The sequence below is a fragment of the Aphanomyces astaci genome, assembly GCF_000520075.1.
Source record: "Aphanomyces astaci strain APO3 unplaced genomic scaffold supercont1.99, whole genome shotgun sequence".
In the NCBI taxonomy this organism is placed as follows: Eukaryota; Oomycota; class Saprolegniomycetes; order Saprolegniales; family Verrucalvaceae; genus Aphanomyces; species Aphanomyces astaci.
This window is the reverse complement of record NW_009798362.1, coordinates 23,858-43,301: the sequence shown is the minus strand read 5'-3', so window position 1 is coordinate 43,301 and position 19,444 is coordinate 23,858. Positions and strand designations below refer to the sequence as shown.

General features: G+C 46.0%; 4 protein-coding genes across 4 annotated transcripts; 1 reads left to right on the top strand and 3 right to left on the bottom strand.

Annotated features, from left to right (window-relative positions):
- Window positions 1-223: 223 nt before the first annotated feature.
- H257_17134 (hypothetical protein) lies at window positions 224-5,252 on the bottom strand (the record flags this gene model as incomplete). Its single annotated transcript, XM_009845806.1, has 14 exons — window positions 224-411; window positions 889-1,115; window positions 1,715-1,844; window positions 1,923-1,984; window positions 2,076-2,120; window positions 2,202-2,297; window positions 2,409-2,501; window positions 2,858-2,980; window positions 3,355-3,560; window positions 3,698-3,836; window positions 4,763-4,836; window positions 4,919-4,947; window positions 5,010-5,089; window positions 5,142-5,252. The coding sequence occupies 14 exons, from the start codon at window positions 5,250-5,252 to the stop codon at window positions 294-296; spliced, it is 1,533 nt and encodes a 510-aa protein (XP_009844108.1). The 3' UTR covers window positions 224-293.
- A 2,882-nt stretch (window positions 5,253-8,134) lies between these two features.
- On the bottom strand, window positions 8,135-9,318 carry H257_17133 (hypothetical protein). The gene has a single exon (XM_009845805.1). The coding sequence runs from the start codon at window positions 9,298-9,300 to the stop codon at window positions 8,206-8,208; it is 1,095 nt and encodes a 364-aa protein (XP_009844107.1). The 5' UTR covers window positions 9,301-9,318; the 3' UTR covers window positions 8,135-8,205.
- Window positions 9,319-9,331: 13 nt separating this feature from the next.
- Window positions 9,332-11,133, bottom strand: H257_17132 (hypothetical protein). Its single transcript, XM_009845804.1, has 4 exons — window positions 10,962-11,133; window positions 10,225-10,899; window positions 9,727-10,166; window positions 9,332-9,670 (listed from the first exon to the last, which is right to left on the bottom strand). Exons 1-4 carry the CDS (start codon window positions 11,112-11,114, stop codon window positions 9,436-9,438), a joined length of 1,503 nt encoding a protein of 500 aa, XP_009844106.1. The 5' UTR covers window positions 11,115-11,133; the 3' UTR covers window positions 9,332-9,435.
- A 2,127-nt stretch (window positions 11,134-13,260) lies between these two features.
- On the top strand, window positions 13,261-14,718 carry H257_17131 (hypothetical protein). The gene is made up of 3 exons (XM_009845803.1): window positions 13,261-14,120; window positions 14,180-14,581; window positions 14,640-14,718. The coding sequence occupies exon 1, from the start codon at window positions 13,372-13,374 to the stop codon at window positions 14,104-14,106; it is 735 nt and encodes a 244-aa protein (XP_009844105.1). The 5' UTR covers window positions 13,261-13,371; the 3' UTR covers window positions 14,107-14,120; window positions 14,180-14,581; window positions 14,640-14,718.
- The last annotated feature ends 4,726 nt before the right edge of the window (window positions 14,719-19,444 follow it).

Genomic DNA, 19,444 nt, shown 5'->3' with positions numbered 1-19,444 from the left:
GTTGTGTTGCTGCTTGTGTTCTTGTCCTTTTACCCAAATATTTGGACTTATCGTCGACGGAAATCCCGTCGATTTTTTGTGCTGTAAAATATGTGTGTTGCTAATCGCACTAATATTTTATTGTCATACACTATTTATACATATGACACTATTTATACATATGCTGATGGGCTGAACTGACATGTTTCTAAATTCTTTTGCAGTTGCGAATAAACACACTAAGTTTGCGTCAATTGTTCACGGTTACAATATAAATACTGCAACTTGGCTCCCACGAGCAGTTGTAACGTCTCTTACATTGGTGGCTGTGGCGTGGGCTCGTGGGGAAGCCGCATCCGCTCGGGGTAAAACGTGTAATTCTTAGGATATTCCAAGAAATTCTTGAGGCGCGAACTGTAAATGTCCACGTACCTACATACGTCAAACACCGTGTATGTTGGTCATAATATTAATATATTGTCAAATCGATTCGAAACTCGAGCACTCGGATAGAATCGAATGAGTGTTAAGAGAATCGATTAAAGTACCACCGCCTAAGCCAATCAAATCACGTTCTGGTACATTTCTGCCAATTCAAACGTTTGACTCGGCCAAGTCCCTCCGCATGGGACAAAACCATATATATGTATATATATATATACCACTAATGTTTGTGGATAGTATAGTTTGCCACGAGTTTAAATTGGACGGATTCGAATGCATGCTACTGTATTTGGCGAAATGACTCAAGTCCAAATATTTGGGAGAAATGCACAATACAGTATCCCACCGTGCACTTTACATCATATGTACAGTACAGTACAGCAATGAATAGTACAGTATAACAATGAATAGTACAGTACAGCAATGAATATAGTACAGTACAGCAATGCATGCATCATCACGCACCGCTGGGCCGAAAATGCAAACTGCGACGGGTGCGACTCGACGCGAAACACCGAGCCAAAGTTCGGATTGATCAGCGCCTCCATTTCCATCTGCAATTCCGAGTGCAAGTTGACGTAATGGTGGTACACGGCGTCGGCGGCATCGTGGGGACGTCCGTCGTCCGTCGCCTCGTCGTCGTGGACGTCGGCTTCTTGCAGCTGGCGCAACAACACTTCCAACGAGGCATGCTATACAAAGTTCACACGTTAGTTCTCGTTCTCCTAAACACAAGCTAAAATAAACGGGGCGGCGACACGTTGGTTTTGTGTAAACGAGTCGTAAAAGTAGTAGTAGTAGTAGATCGTGTGGTGGTGGTAGTAGTAGTACTACTAGTAATACTAGTTGGCCGAGTTGGACTCGACGTTGCCACGAACTGCAATACGTACGTACGCAATAGCCCCCACCAAAAACAACCAAAGCGAATCCAACATCCCTTGGGCTATATAATCAGTGTAGGAGTAGTACATTATTTATAGTGTTCAGAGTACTAGTAGTAGTACTATAATAGTACGACTCTGGTATGCTAGAACTGTAGGTTGCAACATACTAGTACACTCGATGGTTGGTATTGTCAATTGACAGTACTGTAGCAGAATCGCCAAATGTGTTCTAAAATATTCTAGCCAATCAAAGTGCACCAACAAGAAATGTCAATCAATCATCGATCAGCATGGGTTGGCCCAGTAGTCAAAATGGACACATACAGTATCAGCGATTAACAGTAAATATATTTAAAATCTGACGGATTTCAGCGAAAAGGGCAAGATATAGAGGCGGTAGATGCTACCTGAAACGCAAGGCGTTGGTACGCAGGAGAGTTTTGGATTTGAATTTCATCCTCCAGCTCTCGAATGATGGCCCCAGTGCGCCATCCCAAGATGCGATTCGGCTCGACCAAATCGGCAAACAAACTATCCCTGTACATAACGTAATACATGACAATACTAGTAGTCAGTGGAGATACTAGTATGGCTCGCTAGTACACTACTACGTACCCAATGTACAACACTTTGCCACCACGCCACCCTTTCAACGCAATCAGTTGTCGCAAACTGCCCTGCAACACTTATCCTTTAGAAATCTATTTTTTTTATAATATATATATATACGCGTTGGTGGGGTGGTACACCTGAACTAGTACTACGTACTTGGGTGTATACGTGATGGGGAAGGAGGTCCGTCACCGCTTGCCACTAGCATGCAGTCAATGATTTGGTTCATGAATAATAATAACTTCAAATATTAAAAAATAATATAATGGGACAATATCTTACTTGAACTTGTCGCTTTTCCACGTCAAATAGCCGAAACGTGCGGCTTCGGGTGTAAAAGTCGGGCTTCTTCGCGCTTACAAGCACAATATCGAAGAACTAACCAGTCAATATGAACACCATGAGCAACCAGACCAAAATATACATATATACCATGGCCGAATCAAATGTATCAGAGCCAAATGAATATATATATATATATATATGTACCTGTCGCCAGTCGTTGCCAACCATGTACCGAAGACCAGCGTCAATGTAGCGATATGAGCTGTTGGTGCACACAAACAATTTCTTTCCGTCTTTCTACATATATATATATATATATATATATTTATTTATATACAGTATATAGATAGATACACTTTTTTTGCAGGTTAATAATATACTAGTACGACACGGACGAATTTAGATCCTACTCATTGAATGATGATAGTCCATCGCACCATCGAAAAGGAAAAGTGGGCATGGCAAATAAGTCGGGATATAGAAATATTCAAAAAGGTTTGGAGAACCATTTTATTACTTTAGATCCGTAACACACCACAAGACACAAATGTTCATCGTATCATTATATTTAGCTATAGAATGACAAAAAAGTTTATAGTTTTAACGCAATATTCGACACAATATTACGCACAACATGACTATGCATTTTGAACCTGAAAGCGACTGAGCAGTTCCCGCAGCTTGGTGTTGGGCTCCATGTATAATGGCAGGTCTTGCACCACCGCCTTGTGCATCTTTCCAGACGTGTGCACTTCTGCGATAGACGACTCAATGTCCTATATACACAACACACCGAATCACGACCAAGACTACGTCGCTAGACACGCTTAGTCAGCCAAGAATGCATTGTAGCCGGCTACGCCTCGTGTCTGCTTGAGCCGGCTAGACTTCAACAGTGTAGTGTAGCTAGGCTCCAACACTACACTGTAGCCGGCTAAACGCCAACCAAAAAGTGTAGCCGGCTACACACATCGTCTCTAGCCAGCTCGACTCCAACCGTACACTGGCTAGGCACCAACCATACAGTGTAGTCAGTTATGCCTCGTGTCCACGCTAGCCAGCCATACATTGTAGCCAGCTAGACACACAGACCAACCAACCATGCAGTCGGCTACACTTTCTACATAAACCCTGGCTACCGGCTACGCACCTCATGGACAGCGCGTGGCTCGTATGCAATGCCGTGGTCTGTGAAGAACTGAATCACGTCGGCAAACAGACACGCCTGGGCGACTGAGAACAAGTCGTTGAGTGGCTTCATGCATTCTGCGCGGTATGAAATGGGAATGTGCCGGGAGCCGTTGTACGCGAGGAGGATTTCTTCTCTGGAGAGGCGTTGGCGCCCCCGGAACACGCCTACGAAAACTCGTCGGCAAAACCAACAGTCGCGAGACATACTAGTAGTAGGTATACGTATGTATTTGGACGGTATATATGTATCATACTAGTAGTAGTATATGTATATGGACGGTCCTGTATATGTTAGTATGTACCAGTGTACGACAGCTTTTGGTGCGAGCTGATTTTGCACAGCAGCGCCTTCTCCGTGTCGATGGCGAGGCCGCGGATGGCAAACGAAGGATCGTACTCCAGCGCGCCAAGAAGGGCGTGGGGGTACCGTAGCTTGTGCACCTAAACATATCATAAAGTCGAGTACAGTACTGAATAATCCACACAAAAATGACCAAAACCATAGTATTACTGAAGCATAAATGAAATACAATATTATCAGTATACTTCGAATACTAAAGAAAAACGATATAGTTGTTCGTTGGCAATCAATATTGTGCTTTTCAGTCAAATTTGCCTATTTTGGGGGATTGATAAATCGCCAACTAATCGATCTAAGGAGTATGATTGGCTATAAAGAATCACGGTTGCAATATGATTGGCTAAAAAGATTGATTGATGCATTGCAGTCACAATGCTACCCCTTAAACTCAGTTTTATATGGATTTTCGAAGCTCCGGCGATTGTAAATTTTGAGTACAACACACAATACTATTATGCTAGCTACGACATCCATTATATTCCAAGCTACGAATGTGGTCGTCGATCGAGGTGGCATACGACAGTAGTACTTCATTGCTATTAATGTATGTATTGTGAATTAGCTATAAACTTCCAAAATTCGTGTGGTTTGTATAATCAATATTGAATCACGCTGGAGTTTTGATTGGTTGAATAAACTTGTCCATTCTGTAAGAGCCAATCAAAAAGATCCACTCAAAAACGAATTAGCCAATAGCATCAATTCGTGAATCGATTCGGCGGCGTGATTCGATTCAACGGGGTTTGAAATTCGTATCGAATCCACAATACTAGTATTAATAGTAGTGCTCTGTTTTTATTATTAGGTTGATAAGGTTAACGATATAATAGTTTAAACATGGAAATCATTCCGAATACACAAAGGTAAAACAAACAAACTACCGTTAATAATACCAGCCAGCTTCATTGACGGCTAGTAGCTCCAAAAGGTACACTCAGTAATCTCACATTCGCCAAATGACTGAATACGCAGCGTGCACGAAGAGGCAGATGTGGACGTCATGTACCATCGCATCACGCGCCATGTTGTAGATCAATCGTTGAAGTTCCTCCGTGTAATGGCACAGCGTGTAATCATAGTCTAGGCATGTCCATATCGTAAGTCCACGCACATATTGGCACGATCATTGGGGCAACCCAATGGGGATTGATACATGTTGTACCAAATCCAATCACCTCCACTTGGCCCAGCCTACCATACGTGCATCCGGCGTTGAGTGTACCACTGGAACAGCAGAAGCCCGGTCGACGTACCGCAGCAAGTTGTTGGCAAACACGTTGCGTGTGGATTGCTTGGGCAGGGTCTTGGTCGGTTCAAATGCTGCTCGGCGTTTCTACGTCCAAGTTCTTCCATGAGCCAACAACAACATTGTCATTCATATGTACCTCGTAGTCGTCCACTAGTTCCTTGATGGCTGGGCTAGCATGCGTCGCTACACATCGTTGGGAAGCAAGGCGGTGGCCGCCAGGTTGTCGTCGCACCATCATCGACCACATGTTGAAGTTCAAATACTGTGAAAGCAATTCGGCTCCATATATTAGTGTATTGTCGTTCCGAAATAGTGTGTGAAATTCTATCAACACTCCATATTATTAAAACGTAGGGTTGGTTTACAGTAATGTTACGGTATTGTGCTTTTCACCCAAATCTGGTAACGAACGTTACTACAATAGGGGGTAAACGGATTGACAGTGAGCTGAATAAGTCATTTGGATTGGCAGAAATTCAACAGAACGTGTTTTGATTCGGTTCTGTACCAGTAATTCATTCTCCTACTAACTGTAAGCCCAGGGGCGGCTCCAATTTCGAATCGATTTGACAATACCAGTACTAGTACTTTGTATGTGGGGGCTTCAAAATGGACGGAAGTGGACAAGCCTGATCATGTAGAGCTGGCTTGGAGGGGGCAGGCACGCGTCTCCAATCCCCGTCACTTGTCTCCTTCAAGCACGGACTTGCCAATTGCCACTGCTGGAACCAGAAGGTTGGGGATATGAGTTTATGGTCCGACAACACTGGGGGTTTGGAGCGGTTGAACCAAGCGACTCGGAAAGCAGGTCCCCCCGTCCTGGGCGTTCGACAGTCGCCCCATGAGTTCGCGGGGCGACCGTTTCGACTGATGTGTCTATCATTTCGTCGATGAGTCCATACGACAATAGCCATGACCCCACTGGCAAGAATGAACACAACGCACAAGCCAATCCACAGTGGGTTTATGGGGGGGGATGTAGGGGCCAGCGTCACAGTGGGGCCAGGGGTAGGGTCCGTAGATGGTGCTGGTATTGGCGTTGAGGGAGTGGTGGTAGTGGCACCTTCGATAGCGGAGGGTGAAGTTGGTGGGGGAAACGAGGTGGTCGGAAGGGAGCAAGCATCGCTCGAGGATCGTTTTACCACACATCCCAGCACCACGACGGGGAGTCGATTGGGCAGGGGCTGGCAACACGAACCATTGGCGAGCCGCGGTTGTGGACCGGGGCACACACCTAATGCACGGGAAAGGTTTCTGCCCCCACAGATTGGTCCGCTAGGAGCTGTAAACACACCAGGCACACTCGCAACGCTGACATTGAGAAATGGAGGTTGTTGTTGCGCGGTTGCCACGGAGGTAGCCACGACAAGGAGAACGATGTTGGCAATCAATGGGCAAGGTACATGAGGAAGGATCGGGTAAGACATGCTAGTGCCACCGCCGATAAGGGTTTGCGCTTTTGCCAAAGCGTTACGAAGGGGTTATTTATTGTGTGGTTTCTACGGGAGGCTGACTACTTTTTACGTCTTTCATCCGAGACCCCGTCGTCTTAAGGAGTTGCCCACATAATAATGCACCAGTAGTTCACCGATTTCAACGCCGACTTGTATCAATTGAAGCCGCTTTATCCGTACTTGACTGACTGTGCATACTACAGTACATAGATAACGTAACATGACAACTTCATTTAATTCGAAAGGGGGCCCACGGTATCTCCGTCCTGCTTCATCATTTTCAAAAGTCCTAAAGGAAGAGAATCCCCAGGTGAACAGCCCATGGTTAACAGTAAGGTCTGTAAGGTGTTATACCCTTAGACAAGGCTTGAAGTCCTTGGAAACCGTTTTAGACGCGGAACCTCTATAATTCTGAGTGCCAATTTACAGTGGTCGAGGGCATGCAGGACACTTTATGTGCTTGTATTTGAGATTCTTGAAATTTTATGGTGCTAGAGTCATCTAAACACTACAAAAAAATGCCTTGTCTTTCGACAGCTATTCCAACTTTGTATTGATATTTTTTAGGAAAATAAGCCGTAATAACGATAGACCTGGACAAGTCCAAAAGAAGTTACGGTTCAGATTTTCGATTGGTGAAAAATTGATCGAGTAATAGAATTTACACCAACTGGCCTTTTTGTATGGAAATATATGGAGCCAGGCACATTTTTGGTAGCACTTATCCGTACGAACGTTTCCATTGTATCCGGATTATTCAGGACGTTTAACCTAATTACCAGGTAAAAACGTAACTAATACTAGTAATGACTTAACGTCAACATTTCGTGGGTTTAACTGAAAGAACCGAGGCGTTTAATAGTAAAACGTCTCCTCCTTAGGATGGCCGATCCGTAGCCTTCACAGTTAGATGACTTGCACCATATGTCGATTAATATTCTGACAGAGAATTCCCTGTTCAGGCGGGAGGTGAGAAAATATTTTCGAAATGTTCTAATGTGCCATGACGGAATGAGAATTATTGATAGAATATCATGTTGGTAAAAAATGGACAGTTGTAGTTGATACTCCGAAGTAGTTTTTTCTGTCAGATGTCAATTTATTTATGTCAGATTTGGTAGCCATCCACGCAAAAGTTTTCGTTTGAAAAATTGTCAAAATATTTCTGAAAAGCTGCAAAAAGTGGTGTTTTCTGAGATTTTTTGTGGCAGCCAGAGTGGCCGTGAGAAAGATAAATTGAAATTCAGTTGGCATACGTAGTTTTCTTCAGTTGATTCGATTCTGCCATTAACAGTGTAGACAAATTCACATTATGTTTCGAGGAATGGGTTGAAATACCTTTCAAAATACTCGCATAACAATAACATTACTATTATTAATAATAGTATTATTAATATTATTGATCCTAGTAATACGTAGTATACGTATACAGTACGAGTATACAGTATTGTAAGCTTGAACAGTTCAACAGTCGTGAGTTTTAACCTTCCTTTTTGTATAAAACTGCGAATAGACATACATAGGTTCACTGTATGATTGGTGCATACTCCAATTACGAACTATGATTGGTGCATTTTCATAGGAATAAATTGGCACTTTCTATGAACCTTGCAAAAATGGACACCATTAGGCATCGACCACCACCAACAAACGACTTGCTGTAACGTTCGTTCGAGTTTTAATTACTATTTATTGTATTATTAATAATAACTGTAAGACCCATCTGCACGAGTACTGTACCGGTATTCACTTTTCGGATAGTCCTATATCAAGGGGGATCATCTCTAGCTCTTGAGCAAGCGCAACATGGCCGCCACGTCGAGCCAGCGTGGCCGCACGGTTCATGTCACAGAAAGTGATCAAGTGTTCCTTCAAATACCCGACGACAGCGGCATGTCCAAAGCTCGCGGCGTCGTTCATGGCGTCGACGGTACATCGTTCCTTTCGATGTGTGTGTAGAAAGGTCACCACATTCAAATGTCCATTGCGCGCCGCCTGGTCCATCGCGTCCGTGGTGCAACCCTCGTGTCGGTAGTTGTGGAGGAACTGGACAATGTCCAGATGGCCATTGGCCGCGGCATCGTCCATGGCGTTGGTCGTACAAGTCTTACCAAGGTCGTGCAAGTACCGCACAACCTGTCCAAAACCCCGTCGACTTGCGTCGTCCATCGCGTCCGCCGAACACCCGTCGTCGGGGCGATGACAATGTAAAAACTTCACAACTTGTAACTGTCCGGCCGCCGCGGCCATATCCATGGTTTGGCTCGAAAAACGGCCGAGCGTGGTGTCGTGGAGTAGACGGAGCACGTCCAATTTCCCCGTGGCGGCAGCGTGGTGCACGGTGGCGTCGCTGCAGCCTTCGGTCCGACGCTCGACGAGAAAGCGAACGACCTCGATGTGGTTCTCCCGTATCGCCGAGTTCAAGGCATACGTGGTGCATCCTTCTTGGCGTTGCTCGTGCAAGAATATCACGACAGCAAGATGGCCGTTTTGAGCGGCGCTGTCCATGGCGGACGTCGTGGCCCCTCCTGGACTGGCGGCGTGAAGAAACCGCACAAGATCGAGATGGCCGAACGATGCGGCCAAGTCTAGGGCCTGGGCAGTGAACATAGCAGGGCGACAGGGCAGCAGGCGCTGGACGACGCGGACGTCGTTGCGAGCGATCGCTAAGTGCAACACGGCGGCGGTAGTGTTCCGGGGGTAGTAATAATACCCTCCCTGGGTCAGTTTCGTGGCCAAAGTTGGGCGAAAGTACGGGCGCAGGTCGTTAAAGATCCCGTCTTGATAACACACGATGCCTTGCACCAAGTCGCGCGACGTGAACACAGTAGTCGCGTTCATATCGTAGCGTATAATCCCTCACAAGAAGCGTCCAGCATCCAAATGATATAAATAGCTTTCCTATTCCTGTAAATAAGAGCGACGTGGCGACGCTATAGCTCGTCGCCACCGATCGGGGCAGATAGGGAGGTCTGCTCAATCAAGGATGGGGACATCACTTAGGATAGCCAGGAGGTCATCTATGGAGGGCGGGGAGGAGTCTGTTCCAACTCGAGTTTGGATGTCGCCATTCCGACAAGTGTAAACTGCTGGCAAACTGAACCTCGTGCCGCCCACAACTTGTACGAGGCTTTGATATTCGACCGCGTCCACGTTCATGGTGGCCAGCAGCACGATGGGTTGTGTGTGCTGGTTGCTCAACTGGTGCAACCTGCAAGGGTCAAACCAACAGTGAGTCATGCAAAGACGACCACAGGGTATAGTTACCGAGGTAATAGCGCACTGCACGATGAACACCGCAACGAGTAAAAGGCTATGAAAGCAACGGGTGCCGTCGGGCTGTTGGAGGTTGCTGCGATAAACGCATGTAACTGGACCATCGACGTGATCTCAACGACTGCAGACGAGACGCCCTCGCTTCCTTGCTCTTTTGATGAGGGATCGCTTTGTAAGGTCGGGTGCGACTGTAGAAAGGCAACCAAATGTTGGGCTAGCTCTGTGCCGGGGGGTGGATAATGTTGCCGGATGAGCGCCTCCAGGGCTGTCCCTTGCTGTGGAAAGGCATTGTACGTGTCAGGGTCCTTATACCACACAATTGCGGGGGTTGCTGTGACGTCGAAAAAGGTTGCCAGCTGGGGTGACGTATCGCTCGGCATGAGCAGAAAGCTCACGTCATACGTTCCTCTGATATGCTTGCTGGACAGCACCTTCAGTTCAAAGTTACAAAACATGGCCACATATCAAGCAAGTGGGTTGTCTTGTTACCTGCTCGGCCAGCCTCAATAGATCGTTGTGGGTGTCTACCACGGAAGGATCGGAGAAAAGTAGTCCATGTGCAGTATGGGCGGAATAATCAAACGGCGCGTATGGATCAAATACATCCAGCCAAGGACGTTGACACTTGACAACGAAGGCTGCTAAGAGACCGACTGACCACGCTCCATCGTACAAATTCTGTGTGTTGAGGACGGGATCATACACCCACAGCCGGGGCCCTAGCTTACCCCATGCGCCGTCCACGGCCCAATCATACGCCCGAAGTGCCACGACGCCGACGTCACTTTGTGCAGCCAACGCTTCCGCGACCAGTCTGTCGGGGCTATGAAGGTCCGGAACCACGACCAGCGCAATGGGTTCTTGGGCTGCGGCGACATAACATGTCCACTCGTCGATCGAATCGAACTCGACCAACGGAGATGTGTTGGTGAGCCAGGTTTCGATGGCTTTCGGCGTGGCGGGTCCAATGTACTTGCGGGGGACGGTAGCGTCACTCTCGAACAAGAGGTACGCTGGATACCCCCGTACGACAAACCCTGTGGGGGAAGTCATCGGATACAGCGACATGTCCCATGCTCCAAACGATAGATCGGGAAGGGTGATTGCCAATGCTGTCGCTGTATCGATAAACGTTGCGATGGTCGATACGTTGTATGGCTCCCACTACGCATGTCGCAATACATAATGAATAAGACAACGTGGCGAGACCGAGTTTGTTCGTGTACCGATTTGAAAGCAATTACAAGCATGGGGGTGAACTTGTGGGCAGTGGAAATGTCAGTAATGTCGACAACAGGAACCCCAGCTACCACCGCCATCATCACCATGGCAAACAACCACAAGCAAATGCATCCACGGCCTGCCAGGAGCCGCAACATGCTCCTCTTGGAATTCGTGTCGTTTCGATTGTGGAAACCCGTAACGCCTGTAACCGACCTACTACGTAGTACAAATCACACGTTGGACAACCGAGTAAATTCAGTACGCCGACCGTCTCAGCTACAGTAGCTTTGTAAATTCCCCTGTTTATCGTGGTGGGTATGTTGCCACCTTCTAGGAAATGCTACGCCCGATGTATAGTTGGGCTGCCCCTTGGGCTACTGTACCCCTTACGTGAACTTCAATCCCCTCTCCCCCCAACAGCAAGCAACGACTTTTGAAGTCCAAGTCTGAGAAACAACGTGTGCTACTGTTGAACGTCGACGTGACCTTTTGAACTGGAATTGCTACCATGGTGCCAAGTGAAATGCCAGGAGATACTGTATATCGACTGTATACGTATACTGTGCAGTAGTACTAGTATCTGACATGCAAACTGTAGCTACAGTAGTAAGATCTGAAGGCGACCAATCACACCAGGAGGAATACTGTACTACTAGTATGATGTGAACCCGGTATGTGCTCAATGTATACAGTACGGTATCCTACAGTAAGTACCGCACGACATGGCCAAGTTTGCTGCTTGAAACAAGTGCAACACTGTGTAAAGCACATCGCGCATCAAAATCTCCCTGAACCAGCAACTAGTTCACCGCAGCCGTTGACTAGTGAGCCTCTACACTACCCCGGTGTGGATAGGCAACTACACTATCGTTTGTGAAGGCTTTGGCAGTGTCTAACTGTAAGCTAACATGTGATCGACGGGACCTTGTGACAGGGCACGTCGATCTTTCGCGCGATGTCGATTTGAGCCAGGACAGGATTACTGTGCCGTCCAACACCTAAACATTGATGTGTGGATGTATGTCATGGTATAAGTTGGGCATCTATTCGTTCGAGTAATTCCCCAACAGTTCAAAGGTACGTCTAGTGGGGGAATTCCTTGGATACTTCTTTGAAGTAAGAAAGATGACGGCAATGTACTAGTACTATATGTTACAAAAAACTTTGTAACCTGGGACTACTTCATCCAAGCACACATACTTCGAACTGTAATGTTATTCCTGCGGTTAAGTGCATCCATCACACTGGTTAGTTATCGCAAACCACTGAGACGCTTTAACCCATGTACCTGTAGCTGACATGCGTTGTGCTGGTGCTATCATTTGAAATCACACCACTTTACTTAATTGTGCAACAAGTCCAATGTTCACGCGTCCTGATTGGCTGTTTTAAGTTAACTAAATTTCCCCACTAAAGATGTCTGTGACGTTAATGTTACTACAGTGGTTTTGACGTTTAGGAATACCTTACACTAGTCATTCCGGTTCACATCTTTGGGACAAAATCACTCGCCCATGTGGCTACAGTACCTGTCCTTCTGCCAATTTGTTTCATGCTGGAAGCAGTTCCGAGGACCACCCATCGAACCTTCTGCACTGTACAGTGCTGTAGCGTGCTCGTCGCCTTCCACCGTCATCAGTCTTAACGCACCACGTATACATTTACGATAGGCGCCTCTTGTGAGGTGGAGTGATATGCTCGACACGACAGACCTGATATGACCTCATGGTCGCGTTATATCAGTACTGTTTTTACTGTCAGTTTGTCGTCGCCAAGGTGCCCTCACATTAGTGAAGGCGTGAAGTCCTAGCGTGCAAGAAGACTACCGGTAATAAGTAGGTGATGGCACAAGACACATATTTTTGAAGTACCGGTAAGTAGGGCTTAATATTTAGTAGGGATTAGCAAACCTGGTATACTTAGGTACTTTGGGTTCACATGAAAGACATGACGACCAAAGCCGATACTATTTGATTCCACCCACCTCCACAAAGTTCACTTAAATAAACTAAGGTAGGTTGCCTCTCTTGCTTGACCCTGGCTCAGCGCGTGTCACGCCGTCGCAATTGAGCCAGGCGAGTTATCCTAGCGAAGTGGTTGGGCGGGCGGGTATTAGAATTCGGGCGGGTAGCAATCTGACGATTCGATTGGCTGCTGGTTGCAGTGCGGCGATGGGATTGGTGCAAAGGCGGGTGGAGTGCACCTAACCCTCGTCTCAACGTAAATCGACACGCATTTTGGCCAATGAAAAGGCAGTCCACACCAACGTTATAGGCCCAGCACACCACCATTCCAAATCCAGCTGGGTTCAACAAGCATCATCAGCAGAGAGGTGCATCGCAGCGAACCCACCAGACTACTACAACCGACCACTTTCTCACCACCCCCATCATTCGCCAGTCCGTAACTTTGATGCACAAGAGCATGCCGCCTCGCTCGTCCCACCTCGCGACCTCTCGCGACTCGTTCCCGTTCGTCATGGAAGGGGACAGCAGCTACTACGACGACCGGGACGACCACACGAGCAAGTCATCGTCGCGCGTAATCGTCATCAATGCCAAGGAGCTCGGAGGCGACTACGTGCGCAAGGGCGTAGCGTACTCGCGCCGCGGCGGCCGAACCAACAAGGTGGTGCAGTGCTGCAAGTTTTGCCACATCGTCGAAACGTGCTCGAACGAAGTGATCTACGAAGAGGAGCACATCTCCGTGTTCCGCCCGCTCCACCCGGCCAACGAAAGCCACATTCTGATCGTACCCAAGCATCACGTGCGCAACATCAACTACTTGTCGTCGTCTGACCTGTCGCTCCTCGTGCGCATGAAAGAAGTGGCGGGGTTCGTGCTGTCCCAGCTCGGCTACAACGTGTTCGACTCTCACATGCATCTGTCCTTCCATCGCCCTCCGTTCAACTCGATCGACCACGTACATATGCACGCGATGATCCAAGACGTGAAGCCCAGCTCGAAGCTGTCCAAGATAAACTTTGTCGGGTCGGTCAAGTACAGCACCGGCACGTGGTGGTGCAAGAGTTTCGACTACGTGTTTACGCGGGTCGCAAAGCTGCGCGACGCCGACGACAGCGCGTTGTCGAGATCTCGACAGATCAATCGACATAAGCGGGCCAAGTCAGCTGTCGTCAGTAGATAGAACAGCATGTTAGGGTAGGACATTATTAATTCGATTGGCGTTAGAACTTCATTGACGTTGTATTCTACCCTAGGGAGCTGGCTAGTTAACGTCCAGCGCAAGTCGGCATGCCGCCCTCCCCTGCAAGAATGCCGCCGTATGCTCAAAGAGCCACTGTACGTTGAAGTTGTCACGATCTGACTCGACGTTTTATCAGTGTGTACAACGTTTTTCTTGATTCTCGTGACGTTTAACTCCCCTACTGCCAATTTTTGGCACGTTTTAGACGAAGTAGTATATTTTGACGGGTATTTATCAGGAATATCAAGATGGGTGTATTTGGGTAATATTTCTATTTCAATTGGTTGTTTTCATTGGCTAAAAGCACTTGCGGACAACAAACTTCGTGTAAGTAACTACCCCATGGCGACTTTTCCTTGTACGGTGGCGCCAAGAGGACGCGCTGGCATGACTGCACAAGACGATAGACGCTGCGGTAAGATTGATCATAATACTTTGATGAACTGTAGTGCTCAAGTATGTCATAACGTTAGCTGTGCTATCTACGAACCGTTGAACTGCCGCGGTACCGCTGCCGATCCCCGACAAATTCTGTGCATCGACCAATGAGGAAAGTCTGCAGTTTCGTGTATGTTAAACTATGCGTATACTCTACAGCTGACGAAACAGCGGTACAGTATGCTGTAGAAGGGTGCCAAGAACGATGGCTGCGATAGAAATATGTTCACAGTCAAGTGCCCGACGTTGTGGCGCAATGGAACCGCACCAGCTTGCAGGAGACCTGAGCTCCAATCTGATATCCGTCGGCCGTCCTAATTTCCCTAATATGGGGTAGCGCTGGAAAAAACTATTTCCCTTATGGACGGGTAATTATTGATTGCTACCATATCTAGGGCAATTCTCATCGATTTTTCACCAGGGTCGGCAGTAACTAATACGTAGTAACTCTACTATTCGTCGAATTCCAGTAGTCGCTTTCACTTCTGACTTGCATGTATCGCCAATCTAGTACTAACGTAGAGTTCCAATTTAACAGACATATTTTGGAGTCGCTCCGGGAAATAGAAGCAGCTCGGCACTGAGGAATGGGTTTCGACTTCTGAAAACTGATAATCCACATGTCTTTCCAGGTACCGGTAGCACAGAAACATCGATTTTCACAGTATTTATCTATTGTCCCATTTTCCAAAAACAAAACACCTCAAAAGTAGGGTACAATTTAAGACCAAAATGGAACCAGAAACTGTTCAGAAAATCGATCCGTTACCTTAGTATTGATCCATGCATACATTCTTTGTGGTTAGGGTATAATATTATCTCAGGTATATATTCAACCTCGACGGGTTATGTATTTATAGAGTCAATTCTTCAATTGATTTATATTAAACACAAGGGATTAATAATGTGAGTATTAATTTAAAAAGATTTTGTACACAAATTTCAAGGTGATTGGCTGAACCCGATATCCCTTAATTTGTCCCATGTGTCTTACTCGGAGTAGTAAATTGGAACTCTACGGGTAGTCAATTCTGACATCTCAACTAATTCGCCAATGCCATGTAAATTTATGTGAATTTCTTCTTTAGCTTGTGTAGGACACGACTGGCTCCTACGTAGTATAATTGACGGTTGAAAACAAAAGGTTTAAACATCGAGTCGAGAGTACACATTCTCGTAGTACAATCTCATGTCCAGATTGACCAGTTCTTTTGGCTCAGTTGGGAGCGCGTCTACTTATAGATCACTTTACACCTGATCTAAGTATGATAAGAACACACCGATGGTCGCTGGTTCAGTCCCAGGTTTCCTCAGGTCCTTGGCATCGACACCAGGAAGCCTAGTTAGGGTCGAGTCAGAACCCTCCCCTTTCAACTCATCGCATCGTCCAACACTGAAGTGCAAGACGGCGTTAACGGTTGCGGTAATTGTCGCGCAGAAAAGCGACACACTTCTTTACAAGTCGCCATGTCTGTCACGGCTGCTACGGTTCGAGAGGTCCTAAATGTATGCTATGTTGTATTGTCTCCAAGACGAATAATGATTTTACTTGCCGCATTAAATTACGGTAGGATCAACGTGTCAAGGTTGAGGCGATCATCGAGTGAACATACAAGGGCCAACGGTACCAACAACATCCGTCGTGGAATTCGATTGGGCATTCAGAAAGATGGGCTCACGAGAACTCAAGACGGCGCAGGCAAGCAAGTGTGCCCCTTGGTGGGGAAAGCCGGTTCGAGTCACGTTCCCACGGCGCAAGTTCGAATTTGAATCACTGTATAGTTGAGCCATCCTTCTGGAGGTGTACTGTAAGATTAGATCGAGCTCGACCCGCGCGTTTCAGCACCATCAGCATTGGTTGGCACTTTCCCAGCGGACTTATTAGGGAGATTTCGCAATTCAAACCGTGTTCGCGTCCGTGAGTAAAATGACACGGACACGGATTAAATTTAGACGATTTCGCTGTATAAATAGATTTCCGCGTCCGGAATAAACGTAAGGAATCTGCTACTTTGCAATAATGCTGTCGTCAAGCGTTCTTGCTTCGCGAGGCCTGCCCGTCATCGCAGACTTCTGCTCGCACATTCCTACCGTCGGTCAACACAATCCAAATACACATAATCCTTCTGGAACTTTTCGTGGTTGTCGAGGATCAGGTGGAACCTGTGAGATGTTTTCTTGCCGTCAACGTCGAGCTTGGCAAGAGAACCCAGGAACTTTAAGCAAGTTGCACGCGAGCACCCCCCAAGACTTCATGACCACATGTTGGAGGAATGGTCGCTCGTGGTTGGCCTTTATCCACAGCGCCAAGTCATCCTCGCTTTTCTCAACCTGCTCATACTGTAGCACACGAAACCACCGAATGGAACCCTCCTGTTCGGATAACCTCTAACGTTACTTCTTATGATTATCCGAATCCGTGATTGCTGCTCTTTTCATGGATTCCGCTATAAAGTTTCATCAGTTTCCGTGATTGTACTAATTACTGAGGGTAATTATTACGGAAACGGACCTATTGTTAATAGGAACATAAACAAGTGTTTTTCTTGGGGTGATTTCCGTCCGTGTAAAATTTGACCTTTAATATTGTCAAATCGATCGAAACTAAAGCCCTCAGCAGAATTGACTGTGAATGTCATACTATAGTAACGTTATGAGTATGGATGAAAGAACCACTTAAGCCAATCAATTCACATTCTGTCAAATTTCTGCCAATCCAAACTACTGATTTCGCCCTATCCGGCAAAACGGGAAACTTTCCGAGCGTACTGTACTTCAATGGGCAAACCAAATTAGGTCAATTTCAAGAATTATGAGCATTACTTCCGACCATGTTCCTAAATTATCCGTTCCAACGCATTTTTACTGACTGTAGGACCACTAAATCTGACACCCCGTCGCTTTGTAACCTCGGAACCCCATACCCCGTAGTTCACGAAACTTATTAATCCCTAAATCCCGCTGAATTCATTTAATGCTCATTTTATGGGGCCATGCACATGAACCCTATTGTAGGGTTCTGTTTGGATCGTGCATGGTCAATACACATCGTAATATAAATATAAATTAATACATCGAAGTATGCATTTTGAGAAAGTAAAACTACTGGCTTATATACTGAGGGTCGCTCGTGATTTACTGTTAGCACAAATCAGATTCAAAATTACTTTACACGAGTTGAACATTTAGAGAATAGGCACATTTGAAGCCAGTATTTTGAAAGATGGACAGAAATATGTATTCCGAGCTTATAAGGGCTGGTCGGGGAAGATTTTATCCATTTACAATATTTCCGAGAAAGGAGCATTTTCGAGCAACTTTGGCACAGTAGGTATACTAAATGATGTATACCGTTAGTACATATGAAACGCTATTTGGGGAAATGACTGAAAAATCCAGATTTGGGTGAAAATACCTTAATAGTAATGAACGACTTACACACATAGGGGTCTGTCTGGATCAGGCACGACATAAGTGGCTCGAAATACAGCAATTTTCATCCATTTTCAATTCAATTAACGCTAGTTAATAAAAAAACTGCAAAACGATTATAATAAATCATCCATTTAAAGTGTCGTTAACAGAGAATGTTATCTTGATGCAAATCTGCTTGAGATATATACCAAATGAGAATATAGCTCGAAAATGTTTAGGGTTAAATTAAACAATTCTAATTGGACAAAAAGGTCATTTTCCTTGATCAAGATATTATGTTATGTCGTTTAACGCATAGGTTTTATGTCGCCTAGTATTCCGAGCTTTTGATTGGTTATTACTCAAATTATCCGGATCATGCTTTCCGGAATAATGCGAGTTTTCAGGCGGTCCATCTACGCCTGGGATACCGGTAAGTGCGGTCATGTCTGGCACTCATTTTCATAAAAAACGAAAAAGTAAGAGTATTGACCGACAGTTTTTGGATTACGAAAATATTTTGTCGGGGTACAAACTTGACATCGTTCTCACTAGGGAAGATTTTTCACACACTGCTTCTGCTTACACTCTTCCCAAGCGATAGATTCCTAGACATTTCCCAAAGTGTGGCAATTGTATATTCCGTCTGACGCACAACTGGTACGTCGCATTCTCGGACGTGGACTACATAACTGTAAATCTCCCCGACCAGCCCCTAGCAAGATTAACAGGTGATGTCGGAGTAGAATGCAGAACAGATTGATACAGTACGTGGCCAACGTACAGTACGTAGGTGGGTCTGAGTGCATCGGCGCTTGGAGCCGTGGCCATAACAGGAGTTACCTAGTGCGCTTGAAGCCGATGGCCTACAGGGGGTTGAGGAGACCAAGGATGCCGAACGAAAACAACGACGGCGCGCCTGTCTTTGGTACAGCGCAATTTCTTGCATGTATCTGGGGGTACGAGGAGCATGGTGGTGGTGGTATAACGTTATATAACGTTATTGTCAAATGACCGTCGCAACATCATAGTCTACAGTACCGTGTAGCGTATATAGGTTTAGACAGTGTTATAGATTTGGACTCCTCCGTAAAATTATATATTTGGGTACCAGATAATTATCAAGTTTTCAAGACTTCCTTCATTCTGCGAATATCTACAGACTGTAGTAGTTAGTATATACGTATTTTCAACTGGCCAAATTGAAGAGTGGAGGTTTTATTATTTAACGTGCAACTAATGTAGTTAAACCCAAAATCCAGATACGTTAAATACCGATTTCATGCGCTTTATCACTGGAGTGGGAGGTTAAAGGTCCCAACTGCCTCCGGATATTAAATACGGATAAGAGTCACATACAAAAATCAAGATACATTTGAGCGGCCACCCCTATGGCCAAATATCCAAGCGCCCATGTAAAATACCC